This window comes from Liolophura sinensis, chromosome 1 (assembly GCF_032854445.1).
Source record: "Liolophura sinensis isolate JHLJ2023 chromosome 1, CUHK_Ljap_v2, whole genome shotgun sequence".
Taxonomy (NCBI): Eukaryota; Metazoa; Mollusca; class Polyplacophora; order Chitonida; family Chitonidae; genus Liolophura; species Liolophura sinensis.
The window spans coordinates 4,542,956-4,558,218 of record NC_088295.1 but is presented as its reverse complement, the minus strand read 5'-3'; the positions used below and the strand labels follow the sequence as shown (position 1 = coordinate 4,558,218).

Here is a 15,263-nt window from a genome sequence, read left to right as displayed (position 1 = left end):
GCCCAGCATACAGGTGAGGACTGGTGTTCTTCAGGGGATGACAGCCACTTGACCTTAAGGTTGCCCGAAATACAGGTGATGACTGGAGTACTTGACCTTAAGGTAACCCGGCATACAGGTGAGGACTGGAGTACTTGACCTTAAGGTTGACCGGCATACAGATGATGACTGGTGTACTTCAGGGGATGATGGCCACTTGAGCTTAAGGTTGCCAGACATACAGGTGATGACTGGAGTACTTGACCCTAAGGTTGACCAGCGTTCAGGTGATGTCTGGAGTACTTGACCTTAAGGTTGCCCGGCATACAGGTGATGACTGGTGTACTTCAGGGGATGATGGCCACTTGAGCTTAAGGTTGCTGGGCATACAGGTGATGACTGGAGTACTTGACCCTAAGGTTGACCAGCGTTCAGGTGATGACTGGAGTACTTGACCTTAAGATTGCCTGGCATACAGGTGATGACTAGAATGCTTTACCTTAAGGTTGCTGGGCATACAGGTCATGACTGGAGTACTTGACCTTAAGATTGCCTGGCATACAGGTGATGACTGGAGTACTTGACCTTAAGGTTGCCCGGCATACAGGTGATGACTGGAGTACTTGACCTTAAAGTTGCACGCCATACAGGTGATGACTGGAGTACTTCAGGAGAGTTGTGTCATCATTTCACATGCACAAGCACTTTGGACCCAAAGCTCCCGTTTGTTCCTTAAAAATGCAGTTAGATGTATGTAAATTGAACTACAAGAAGGGGGTGTGAGAGAATGTCTAAATTCTGCTATATGTTGGGTACAGATTAGTAAAGGTGTGAATTGTATACATGTAGCCTTTTGAGGCTTATGTAATTGACTACTTTCTTCTGATCAGATGGGAAGCAGAAAAAATCAAGGCACTCAGGAGACGGGAGATCAGTGACAATTTTGACAATACAGAAAGAGGTACAGTGTGTGGGGATTGATAGTGATTTTAACATTAAGGTCAAAAGTGAAGAACATAAATAAAAGGCTTTATGATTGTGAGACATAAATTTAAACATTTAAACATTTACATTGAACAGGTAAAAATAATGCAGTTAGGATGCTATAAGGATGGCAGAATGTTGGTTAGTAGAAAAACTCTGATGAGGGCAGAGTGGAGGTAGAACTGGTTATTAGGTAGATCACAGTGCAGTTAATTAAAAGGTGTAGATATGAAAATGGATAATAATTTTGTTCTTGGGTTACAAAGTTTTGGCATATCTTCAAATAGTGTTCACGTAGATGGAAGAACAATCATTTTGGCATTATTTATGACTTGTGGTTGTTTTGGTGTGTTGCTGTAGATCTGGACAAGGATCAAGAGTTGACAGGACTTGACAGCTCAGGTACGCCGGAGCCGGCTGAGGTGAAGATAGCCCGAGAGGAGATGAAAGTCTTACATGAGGAAAAACACCGCTCTGAGACACTGAGAATAGCCTGCATGAAGGAATTGGAGGTGGCTAAACAGAGATCACAGGCTCTGGAAAAGGTCAGATTATACATGTATGTGATAAACAGAGGTTATAGACTGGAAAAGGTGAGATATGTGATAAACCAGAGGTCACAGGCTGTGGAAAAGGTAAGGTTTTGCATGATAGAAGTCACAGGCTGTGGATAAGGTGAGGTTATATGTGATAAACGGAAGTCACAGGCTCTGGAAAAGTTGAGGTTATATGTGATAAACAGAGGTTATAGACTGGAAAAGGTGAGATTATATGTGATAAACAGAGGTTATACACTGGAAAAGGTGAGATATGTGATAAACAGAGGTCACAGGCTGTGGAAAAGGTAAGGTTTTGCATGATAGAAATCACAGGCTGTGGTCAAGGTGAGGCTATATGTGATAAACAGAGGTCATCAGTTTCACTAACACTTTACGTGATATTCTCACACAGATGTTACCTGACCAGGCTGACACGGGGGAGCATGTTGAGGCTTTACACCTGCTGTACAAAGTTCATCAGCTGGAGATAGATAACCTGGAGTTGCAGTCAGCCTGCTTCATCCGCGAGTTCCAGGTCAGAAAAAAGGACATGGTGATTGCCCGTTACAGGATACACAGAAATCTCTGTGATGAGATCATTCGCCAACAGAGGGAACTGCTGGAAGGTGAGCATTTTTTAATTGGTTCTGACTCATGACTTCTTGCCTCCAACCGGTAATGGCAGTTTTCAGATTTATATGTGCAAATAACAAAAATATTATTATTTGGGATCTCAAACTCCTTTGACAGACTCATAACTGCCCTAGTTCAGTCCCTGTCCTACCTTAAGCCAGATGATTCCTTACTTCAGGGTTAGTATTCATGGTTTTGTGTGTAATTGCCATCATAAATGGTGGCCTGACTTGATTTCTCTCAAAAAAATAACACAAATTAAAGTGAAAAGAAGTTTGTTAATGTGGTAGGTTCCACCTGAAAGTCTTCATAGACAATTAAGCTGTAATGAAACAGTTTGCAGGAGATCACTGGACCCAAGACCTAATTAGACATGATAAAATCTACTAAATGTCATTTGTTCTGTCTTTGTAAATAGATAATGTGATAGCATGCCCCAAGGAGCTGGAGGATCTGTATGAACTGTACAAGTCAGAACACAGCTTCTCTATCCAGGATGATACAGAGGTCACCTTCAACCTGTACAAGGTGAGTCTGTACACCAGGTAGCCATGGATCTGTATTAGCTGTACAAGTCAGAACACAGCTTCTCTATCCAGGATGATACAGAGGTCACCTTCAACCTGTACAAGGTGAGTCTGTACACCAGGTAGGCATGGATCTCTATTAGCTGTACAAGTCAGAACACAGCTTCTCTATCCAGGGTGATACAGAAGTCACCTTCAACCTGTACAAGGTGAGTCTGTACACCAGGTTGTCATAGATTTGTATTAGCTGTACAAGTCAGAACACAGCTTCTCTATCCAGGATGATACAGAGGTCACCTTCAACCTGTACAAGGTGAGTCTGTACACCAGGTAGGCATGGATCTCTATTAGCTGTACAAGTCAGAACACAGCTTCTCTATCCAGGGTGATACAGAAGTCACCTTCAACCTGTACAAGGTGAGTCTGTACACCAGGTAGGCATGGATCTGTATTAGCTGTACAAGTCAGAACACAGCTTCTCTATCCAGGGTGATACAGAGGTCACCTTCAACCTGTACAAGGCGAGTCTGTACACCAGGTAGCCATGGATCTGTATTAGCTGTACAAGTCAGAACACAGCTTCTCTATCCAGGATGATACAGAGGTCACCTTCAACCTGTACAAGGTGAGTCTGTACACCAGGTAGCCATGGATCTGTATTAGCTGTACAAGTCAGAACACAGCTTCTCTATCCAGTGTGATACAGAGGTCACCTTCAACCTGTACAAGGTGAGTCTGTACACCAGGTAGCCATGGATCTGTATTAGCTGTACAAGTCAGAACACAGCTTCTCTATCCAGGATGATACAGAAGTCACCTTCAACCTGTACAAGGTGAGTCTGTACACCAGGTTGTCATAGATTTGTATTAGCTGTACAAGTCAGAACACAGCTTCTCTATCCAGGATGATACAGAGGTCACCTTCAACCTGTACAAGGTGAGTCTGTACACCAGGTTGTCATAGATTTGTATTAGCTGTACAAGTCAGAACACAGCTTCTCTATCCAGGATGATACAGAGGTCACCTTCAACCTGTACAAGGTGAGTCTGTACACCAGGTAGGCATGGATCTCTATTAGCTGTACAAGTCAGAACACAGCTTCTCTATCCGGGATGATGCAGAGGTCACCTTCAACCTGTACAAGGTGAGTCTGTACACCAGGTAGGCATGGATCTGTATTAGCTGTACAAGTCAGAACACAGCTTCTCTATCCAGTGTGATACAGAGGTCACCTTCAACCTGTACAAGGTGAGTCTGTACACCAGGTAGCCATGGATCTGTATTAGCTGTACAAGTCAGAACACAGCTTCTCTATCCAGGATGATACAGAAGTCACCTTCAACCTGTACAAGGTGAGTCTGTACACCAGGTTGTCATAGATTTGTATTAGCTGTACAAGTCAGAACACAGCTTCTCTATCCAGGATGATACAGAGGTCACCTTCAACCTGCACAAGGTGAGTCTGTACACCAGGTTGTCATAGATTTGTATTAGCTGTACAAGTCAGAACACAGCTTCTCTATCCAGGATGATACAGAGGTCACCTTCAACCTGTACAAGGTGAGTCTGTACACCAGGTAGGCATGGATCTGTATTAGCTGTACAAGTCAGAACACAGCTTCTCTATCCAGGGTGATACTGAGGTCGCCTTCAACCTGTACAAGGTGAGTCTGTACACCAGGTTGTCATAGATTTGTATTAGCTGTACAAGTCAGAACACAGCTTCTCTATCCAGGATGATACAGAAGTCACCTTCAACCTGTACAAGGTGAGTCTGTACACCAGGTTGTCATAGATTTGTATTAGCTGTACAAGTCAGAACACAGCTTCTCTATCCAGGATGATACAGAGGTCACCTTCAACCTGTACAAGGTGAGTCTGTACACCAGGTTGTCATAGATCTGTAGGTAACCTGAAGTAATGCATTGTCAGAGTACTTTTTTACATTTTGATTTTTGGAGTAGTTGCCTGCTCTTGCCGATATGGCAGACTGTATGTGTATCTTGGATATGATGTCATACATGTACATATGGAATTCTCACGTTTTCCCAGGATCCTCTGTGGCTAAGTTGTCTAAGACTCAGCTGGCCATTGCAGTAGTATCCCACCAAAGAAGTCAAGGCTAGAACCCAGCTCACGCAGCATTCTCCCTGACTTTGAATGGGTAAACCTGTGAAGGTTGCCGAGAAGTGTTTGTTCACTCCAGGCTCTGTCAGGCTTCCTCTGACTAATTCACTAGCTGCTGTCATATTAGCTGAAATACTGCTAGGTACTCAAGCAACTAACCAACCACATGTGACAGATTGATAAGTGAACTGTGTTGTGTCCAAGTTTAATATGTAGGATTCTTGAACTCTCCTTAATGTGTGGAAAATGATTTGAACTGGTGAATGTGTATCTGTATATCACATCTGGGTTGGAGAACACTCATGCTGTTCTCTTCTGCTGCCTTTCTAATTTTTTTTTTTTAATGTTTGTTTATTGTTACTTTTCATGGGCTCCTGCCAGGGGAAGGGGTGGGAGGGGCATAATTTTTTGCAGTCTCTGATTGCTTTCTTGTTTTTATTTTTTATCCAGCATCAAACACAACAGCAGTGATGATACCATATTTCTTCTCATTTTTGGGACACCTGATCTGCTCATTTTAGCCAATATATATGTAATTGTAGTAGGGATATTGAGTTTGTTGTCTGTTGTGTGTCACCACTTGTCTTGTTTCTCACCACTTGTCTATTGTGTGTCACCACTTGTCTTCTGTGTTACCACTTGTCTATTGTGTGTCGCCACTTGTCTGTTCTGTGTCACCACTTGTCTTCTGTGTCACCACTTGTCTATTGTGTGTCACCTCTTGTCTGTTCTGTGTCACCACTTGTCTATTGTGTGTCACCACTTGTCTTCTGTGTCACCACTTGTCTATTGTGTGTCGCCACTTGTCTGTTCTGTGTCACCACTTGTCTTCTGTGTCACCACTTGTCTTCTGTGTCGCCACTTGTCTATTGTGTTTCACCACTTGTCTGTTCTGTGTCAACACTTGTCTATTGTGTGTCACCACTTGTCTTCTGTGTCAACACTTGTCTATTGTGTGTCACCACTTGTCTTCTGTGTCACCACTTGTCTATTGTGTGTTACCACTTGTCTATTGTGTGTCACCACTTGTCTTCTGTGTCACCACTTGTCTTCTGTGTCACCACTTGTCTATTGTGTGTCACCTCTTGTCTGTTGTTAGAACATCTCATTGACGGGCGCTAACAAGGCTCAGGCTGGAGGTTACTTGGAGGAGGATGGGACTCGAGATAACCTGAAGAACTTGACCAGGACGAGTGTCTTACACAGGTCCACAGAGGCCTTTACAGAGTACGTCTACAAGCCACATCATTCTGTCCACATATCTCTTCCCACATCGCTACTGTCTGCCATTGCTCATACCATCTGTAGAGTACGTCTACAAGCCACATCATTCTGTCCACATATCTCTTCCCACATCGCTACTGTCTGCCATTGCTCATACCATCTGTTCTTCACCCACATATCCATCAAAGGATTCGTACACGTCAATTTTAGACCCTGTTATTCGATGGTAAAATTCAAGTTAAGAACTGAAAATGGGCTTAAGAGAAACTGAATTCTGTGTTTTTCTGGTACAAATACTCAAATTTTTTGGATGAAAACTGAATTGCATTCAAAAATATATGCGTAGCGATGAGCGGTCAACTTCAGTCGCCAACGACTAGCTTGCATCTTTGACTAGCCGATGTGGTTATGTGTGTATTGGCTGTAATTAAAATAAAATTTGGCTTTAAATATATTCAAACTATGGTGATAAGATTTAGTGGGTATAAAACAAAGTGGAAGTCCATTTGTATTTAGTTTGATCAATTCAGTATGCAAGGAAAGGAAAAGAAAAGTAGATACAACACGTGCTGGCTTCCAATGAATGTCTTTTTGATACACGCTATCCCATTAGCTGCGTGTCTCCTGTGGACCAATGAGTGAGCTTCTATCAAATTAGGAAGTGTATACAAACTTGCTGTTGTTTGACAGCTACACATTTTTAGCGGTTTATGACCGGCAACAGAGGACAGTTAAAACCGAAAACAATCCAAAACCAGTTGTGGTGCTTTACTTCGTAAATGACTGACTCCGATAATTGTACATTAATTTATATTTTACGTCGAATTGCTCAAAAGGTTACAGGTCACTTTGCCAGTTGATTAAAAGTACATGTACTCACACGCCAGTCAAAGGCCGGTGCGTAAACAAGTGACACCTCTCTCTTTGAATACTGCTCACACTAGGTACGAATGTCATCTTCTTACATAGTCATAATCCATCCCCCATTGTTAAAATCTCTGATCCAGATTACGAGGATTAGCAACACCACTGGAAACAAGAGCATTACAGTCACTCTTGATAATACCTGTTTGGTGTATAATTTCAGCCATATTATAACTCAGAAAATTAAACAGTTTTAAAATTTGTTTTAAGTTTTTTCTTGATCAGTTACATGAAAATTATTCCCTGTTAATCCATCTTTGATGTAAATTCGCGAAAATAAATTCCTGCAAATAATAAATACTTTACAGTAAATACCTGTGGTCAGACTTTACAGTAAATACCTGTGGTCAGACTTTACAGTAAATACCTGTGGTCAGACTTTACAGTAAATACCTGTGGTCAGACTTTACAGTAAATACCTGTGGTCAGACTTTACAGTAAATACCTGTGGTCAGACTTTACAGTAAATACCTGTGGTCAGACTTTACAGTAAATAGCTGTGGTCAGACTTCACAGTAAATACCTGTGGTCAGACTTTACAGTAAATACCTGTGGTCAGACTTCACAGTAAATACCTGTGGTCAGACTTTACAGTAAATACCTGTGGTCAGACTTTACAGTAAATAGCTGTGGTCAGACTACAGTAAATACCTGTGGTCAGACTTTACAGTAAATACCTGTGGTCAGACTTTACAGTAAATACCTGTGGTCAGACTTTACAGTAAATACCTGTGGTCAGAATAAGCCTTGTCTTTTGTGGATGTAGGCCTATGTATGTTTATTTTTTTATGTAATAATTGTTAGTATTTAGAACAACCAACAACTGAACATGCATGGTTTTTAAAAGTTTCATTATATACCTCTGTGAGGGATAAGCCTTATCTCTGTATATTGCACATGTTTACTTTTGATATAATATTTGTTAGTTTCTTTCTTTCCTTTAATACAACAACCAACACCTGAACATGCATCACCATGTACATTGTATATCTGTGATCAGGATAATTGTAATTGTAAACTATATCTATGTACCAACAATAAAATCATGATGAGAAATGAACTTCAAATGAAACTTTCTCTCTCTCTCAAATATATATGTATATATATCATATATACTTTCACAAAATTACCATTCTCTAAGGTGGAATTTAACTCAATACCAGGTTATAGGCAAAAAAAATCAATTTTGAGTTTCCCATTGTAAAAATTTGGACTTTTATGAATCCCTGCCATTCTTTTTCTGCATGATTTTGTCTATGAACCACCCAACTCCATCTTTCTCCTGTATTAGCTATCAACCACCCACAATCCAGCCTTCACATCCATTCATGACCCAGTTTTTTAGCAAACATCTAATAAGGAATTAATGAATTTATCTTTGTATCCCTCAATACAAAATCTGCCCAACTGTCGTTCACAGCTACCATCCCTCCCCCCACCCATCCCATCCCCCAAACAAAACATCATGTCGCCAACAAGATGAACATAAAACATCAGACCTCAGCTGCTACACTAACCTCCTTATTCATCCATCCGGTTCATCACCTGGACTATCACTGGTCATGAGATCAAGCAGGATAGTGTTGCCTGTTTCAGAGATGACACTGAGCGCCTCTTCTCTCAAAGCCGGCGGGCTCGTCAGATCATGGCTCAGGAAGGTTTACCTTTAGGGGTGGGGCGTGCCGTGTTGTTACCTGACATCAGCCCTACCAGTAGCTCCTCCACCCCCACAGTCAGCGACCATCCCCACCCCACACCACCGCTGGAGGACAGGCGCATGATTGTCACTAACACACGAAACATTAATGCGCTGGCTGCCAAAAAACGCAGCAAAGTGCAGCATGACTTGTTGAATATGGAACGTCAGCAAGGCAGGGAGCGGTCGTTTTATCCTAACTTCCCTGATGGGGACACACTGGAGGACAACTACCTGTCCACAACCACACTGGCCAATCATAACCGCCGACTTGGGGAGCTGCCATACCTGATGAATGTGCGCCAGCCTTCCATGGAGTCCACGGCCACCTTCTCCATGCAGACAGAGGCCAGCCTTCCCCCACTACGGGGCCGCCAGCCTGAACACTACAGGGCGAGCAGAAGGCGTGACAAGGACACCAAGAGAATAAGGAGAACCAAGTATAATGACAAGATGCTTTTCTCCCCTCAGGTTAGTCACCTGGTTATGTAAAACAGTGGTGTCAGTAGTCTGGGCTGGTTGGCACATCTGTAGGGGAACAAACTTGTCAGTAGTCAGGGCTGGTTGGCAAATCTGTAGAGGGAACAAACTTGTCAGTAGTCAGGGCTGGTTGGCACATCTGTAGGGGGAACAAACTTGTCAGCAGTCAGGGCTGGTTGGCACATCTGTACAGGGAACAAACTTGTCAGTAGTGAGGGCTGGTTGGCACATCTGTACGGGGAACAAACTTGTCAGTAGTGAGGGCTGGTTGGCACATCTGTACGTGGAACAAACTTGTCAGTAGTGAGGGCTGGTTGGCAAATCTGTACGGGGAACAAACTTGTCAGTAGTCAGGGCTGGTTGGCACATCTGTAGGGGAGCAAGCTTGAGGGTAAAGCTTGTCAGTAGTCCGGGCTGGTTGGCACATCTGTAGGGGAACAAACTTGTCAGTAGTCAGGGCAGGTTGGCACATCTGTAGGGGAACAGACTTGTCAGTAGTCAGGGCTGGTTGGCACATCTGTAGGGGAACAGACTTGTCAGTAGTCAGGGCTGGTTGGCACATCTGTAGGGGAACAAACTTGTCAGTAGTCAGGGCTGGTTGGCACATCTGTAGGGGAACAACCTTGTCAGTAGTCAGGACTGGTTGGCACATCTGTAGAGGGAACAAACTTGTCAGTAGTCAGGGCTGGTTGGCACATCTGTAGGGGAACAAACTTGTCAGCAGTCAGGGCTGGATGGCACATCTGTAAAGAGGACAAACTTGTAAGTAGTCAGGGCTGGATGGCACATCTGTACAGGGAACAAACTTGTCAGTAGTCAGGGCTGGTTGGCACATCTGTAGGGGGAACAAACTTGAGGGTAAAGCTTGTCAGTAGTCAGGGCTGGTTGGCACATCTGTACGGGGAACTAACTCGCAGTAGTCAGGGATGGTTGGCACATCTGTAGGGGAACAAACTTGTCAGTAGTCAGGGTTGGTTGGCACATCTGTACGGGGAACAAACTTGTCAGTAGTCAGGGCTGGTTGGCAAATCTGTACAGGGAACAAACTTGAGAGTAGTCAGGGCTGGTTGGCACATCTGTAGGGGGAACAAACTTGAGGGTAAAGCTTGTCAGTAGTCAGGGCTGGTTGGCACATCTGTAGAGGGAACAATCTTGTCAGTAGTCAGGGCTGGTTGGCACATCTGTACAGGGAACAAACTTGTCAGTAGTCAGGGCTGGTTGGCACATCTGTAGGGGGAACAAACTTGTCAGTAGTGAGGGCTGGTTGGCACATCTGTACGGGGAACAAGCTTTAGGGTAAAGCTTTATATAATGCATTCAGTTACCACGTGATGCACATGTGATACAAAAACACCAGTATGTGCACAATATTTTACTCTGTTGATAGGACTTAGTACATGTATGCACACATATTAAATTGTTATACCCTGTTGAATTCCCCTACCTTTTTTGCCTTTGAAATAGCAACTTTCTATGTGATTGAGATTTATGTACATTTTATGATTTGATTTGGAAACAAAACTATTTTAGATGGCTTAGCCACTTTTAGGGCTTCAGAAATAAGTCTAATTTTATGGACTACATGAAATAATGCCATCAGAATGTTTTTGAATAAACAACATTTTTTTCTCACTGGAGCAATGTGTACATATCTATACTTTTCGGGCCCCCCCCCCCCCCCCAAGAATTGTAACTTTTAGCACTACTAACATCTGGCCTAAAAATGAGAAGAATGACAGCACAGTTTGTAGGAACTAACACTGCATGTATATGTACCTGTATATGTTAATTATTCTGGCATGTTTCACAGGTAAACAAGCCTTTCTCCAAGAAAAATGGCTACAGGAACAGCGATGTGTTCAGAACCAAGTACGGTAGGTGGAAAATGTCTCCCAGTAAAGCATTGTTTGTTTACACATTTGATATTTTTTTAAACTGAACACACACTGTTGTAACCAAAGAAGAAAAAGTGCAAGTGTGTATTGGATCTTGTGAAAACACCTTGGTAAAATTACTTGTATGTTTTATGCATTCAGTTGGTTTTCTAGTCTTCATTTTATGTCGAAGTACTTGATTTGCATATTTTGTTAGCAGGTGGCACCACTGCCTCAGAGTCCTCCGCTGACAGCACACCACAGCTGCAGAAGAAGCGAACTGCAGGATCCAGCTCACGTAATCGCCAAGGGGACATAACTGTCACAGGGATGGGACTGAAGCAGAAATAAAGGCAGAGTACTCCTAGTGTACCATTTCTAGTATTATGACTTGCATTCTTGAGCACCTGGGCCCAATTCGAAATGTATTACCTAACACTAGTAAATCATGTTTTAAATGAAAATTTTAGCCAAACTCAGCAGCTAATGCAGTTATCCAAAATCAGAGTATAAGAACAGCAGATTTACTTCATATTTAATGTACTGTTCAATTGTGCAGTTATTTTGGGCCAAGTACAAAATTGAATGCTTGGCTTAAAGTTAAATCTGGTATTAAGTCTTAAAACAGTTTTGAACAGCCGGGGCCTGGTTTTAGTGTCATACAGTCTTACCCAAGTGCATACAGTTCTGGCAGTGTTGTAAATCACAATTTGTGCCAGTATTGCTTGTTGGACCATTTTTTGATTCATTTATTATTTTATTTATTTATTATATTTTATTTCAAAAACGGCTGTAGATTTTTCATGTAGTTGTATATAAATACAGAAGCTGTGATATAATGTTGTTTTTAAGTTAGGAATGTATGAGAGCCTGTAAATGCCAGTTGCGGTCTCGTTGTTGACATCTGGAAACAAGGGACATGTATCTATTGTTTATGCTAGCATTAGTATGACATTTACATACCTTTGTTCTTGTGTATGTTTGTGTAGTGCAATCATTAAGACCAATTAAGTCCTGTGGTATCATTATATCATCTGATTTACTCTCAGCTGTGCCTCTTGACACAGCTCTGTTACAGCTGAGACTGTTATGCATTCCTGTTAACATCATGTAGCCTGTATCCTGTTTTACATGTAGGTCTCATGGTCATGAAGTTTCAGCATTATGTGTAGGCGTCCTGATGCGTAGTGATCTTCAGCATTATGTTTAGGCCTACTGAGGCTCAGTGATCCTCTGCATTATGTGTAGGCCTCCTGATGGTTTGTGATCTTCTGCATTATGTGTAGGCCTCCTGATGCTCAGTGACCCTCTGCATTATGTGTAGGCGTCCTGATGCGCAGTGATCTTCAGCATTATGTTTAGGCCTACTTGAGGCTCAGTGATCCTCTGCATTATGTGTAGGCGTCCTGATGGTTAGTGATCCCTCAGCATTATGTGTAGGCCTCCTGATGCTCAGTGACCCTCTGCATTATGTGTAGGCCTCCTGATGCTTAGTGATCTTCAGCATTATGTGTAGGCCTCCTGATGCTTAGTGATCCTCAGCATTATGTGTAGGCCTCCTGATGCGTAGTGATCTTCAGCATTATGTAACGGCCTCCTGATGGTTTGTGATCTTCTGCATTATGTGTAGGCCTACTGAGGGTCAGTGACCCTCTGCATTATGTGTAGGCCTCCTGATGCTTAGTGATCCTCAGCATTATGTGTAGGTGTCCTGATGCGTAGTGATCCTCAGCATATGTGTAGGCCTCCTGATGGTTTGTGATCTCTTGCATTATGTGTAGGTGTCCTGATGTGTAGTGATTCCTCTGCATTATGTGTAGGCCTCCTGATGCTTAGTGATCCTCAGCATTATGTGTAGGCCTACTGATGCTCAGTGACCCTCTGCATTATGTGTAGGCCTCCTGATGGTAGTGATCCTCAGCATTATGTGTAGGCCTACTGAGGCTCAGTGATGCTAAGCATTATGTGTAGGCCTCCTGATACTTAGTGATCCTCAGCATTATGTTTAGGCCTCCTGATGGTTAGTGATCCTCTGCATTATGTGTAGGCCTCCTGATGCTCAGTGACCCTCTGCATTATGTGTAGGCCTCCTGATGTTTAGTGATCCTCAGCATTATGTGTAGGCTTCCTGATGGTTAGTGATCCTCAGCATTATGTGACGGCCTCCTGATGCGTAGTGATCTTCTGCATTATGTGTAGGCCTCCTGATGTTTAGGTGATCCTCAGCATTATGTGTAGGCCTCCTGATGCTTAGTGATCCTCAGCATTATGTGTAGGCGTCCTGATGCTCAGTGACCCTCTGCATTATGTGTAGGCCTCCTGATGCTCAGTGACCCTCTGCATTATGTGTAGGACTGCTGATGGTTAGTGATCCTCTGCATTATGTGTAGGACTGCTGACGGTTAGTGATCCTCAGCATTATGTGTAGGCCTCCTGATGCTCAGTGATCCTCAGCATTATGTGACGGCCTCCTGAGACTTAATGATCTGCTGCATTACGTGTAGGTCTCCTGACGTTCATGGAGCCTCACCATTATATGCATGTCTAGGTTTCCTTACGTTCAGTGATCCTCAGCAGTATGTGCAGGCCTTCTGATCATCATTGATCTTCCACATTATGTGGACGTTTCCTGATGTTCTTGGAGTCTCCAGGTTATTTGTACGTCTCCTGATGCTTAGTGATCCTTTGCCTTAGATGTACATGTAGGCCTTCTGATGCTTAGTAATCTTCTATACTATGTGTAGACTCCTACGCCTCCTGCTCAGTGACCCTCTGCATTATGTGTAGGCCTCCTGGTGGTTAGTGATCCTCAGCATTATGTGTAGATCTCCTGACGCTCAGTGATCCTCAGCATTAAGTGCATTACACTTTAGAATTCAATATTAGGTCATGTTCAGCATGATTTACACAATATACATCTTTGCCTTGATGACATCTAGTTGTTCTGGTTGAGGTATTGTACAAACTTTGATGACATCTAGTTGTTCTGGTTGAGGTATTGTACAAAACCTTGATGACATCTAGTTGTTCTGGTTGAGGTATTGTACAAACCTTGATGACATCTAGTTGTTCTGGTTAAGGTATTGTACAAACTTTGATGACATCTAGTTGTTCTGGTTGAGGTATTGTACAAACCTTGATGACATCTAGTTGTTCTGGTTGAGGTATTGTACAAACCTTGATGACATCTAGTTGTTCTGGTTGAGGTATTGTACAAACCTTGATGACATCTAGTTGTTCTGGTTGAGGTATTGTACAAACTTTGATGACATCTAGTTGTTCTGGTTGAGGTATTGTACAAACCTTGATGACATCTAGTTGTTCTGGTTGAGGTATTGTACAAACTTTGATGACATCTAGTTGTTCTGGTTGAGGTATTGTACAAACCATGATGACATCTAGTTGTTCTGGTTGAGGTATTGTACAAACCTTGATGACATCTAGTTGTTCTGGTTGAGGTATTGTACAAACTTTGATGACATCTTGTTGTTCTGGTTGAGGTATTGTACAAACCATGATGACATCTAGTTGTTCTGGTTGAGGTATTGTACAAACCTTGATGACATCTAGTTGTTCTGGTTGAGGTATTGTACAAACCTTGATGACATCTAGTTGTTCTGGTTGAGGTATTGTACAAACCTTGATGACATCTAGTTGTTCTGGTTGAGGTATTGTACAAACCTTGATGACATCTAGTTGTTCTGGTTGAGGTATTGTACAAACCTTGATGACATCTAGTTGTTCTGGTTGAGGTATTGTACAGACCTTGATGACATCTTGTTGTTCTGGTTGAGGTATTGTACAAACCTTGATGACATCTAGTTGTTCTGGTTGAGGTATTGTACAAACCTTGATGACATCTAGTTGTTCTGGTTGAGGTATTGTACAAACCTTGATGACATCTAGTTCTGGTTGAGGTATTGTACAAACCTTGATGACATCTAGTTGTTCTGGTTGAGGTATTGTACAAACCTTGATGACATCTAGTTGTTCTGGTTGAGGTATTGTACAAACCTTGATGACATCTAGTTGTTCTGGTTGAGATATTGTACAGACCTTGATGACATCTTGTTGTTCTGGTTGAGGTATTGTACAAACCTTGATGACATCTAGTTGTTCTGGTTGAGGTATTGTACAAACAGGATTTAGTCATGGAACGCTAGGGTAATTTCTCAATGCTATCAGGTGTGCCCCTGATTGTAGCAGTGCTTATTTTAGCATTGTACTTATCAGAGTATATTGCTTTATCATGCATATATATTTCTATATATCTGT

The 15,263-nt window shown here is 42.4% G+C and overlaps 1 protein-coding gene across 1 annotated transcript in view; it reads left to right on the top strand.

The window, feature by feature from the left end:
* Positions 1-11,717, top strand: part of LOC135479461 (kinesin-like protein KIF19) — a 34,823-nt gene extending 23,106 nt beyond the window's left edge. The window contains 8 exon segments of the mRNA XM_064759308.1: positions 870-940; positions 1,324-1,508; positions 1,915-2,128; positions 2,554-2,663; positions 5,890-6,017; positions 8,535-9,105; positions 10,925-10,988; positions 11,209-11,717. Coding sequence (XP_064615378.1) covers positions 870-940; positions 1,324-1,508; positions 1,915-2,128; positions 2,554-2,663; positions 5,890-6,017; positions 8,535-9,105; positions 10,925-10,988; positions 11,209-11,339 — 1,474 coding nt within the window. The 3' untranslated portion in view covers positions 11,340-11,717.
* The last annotated feature ends 3,546 nt before the right edge of the window (positions 11,718-15,263 follow it).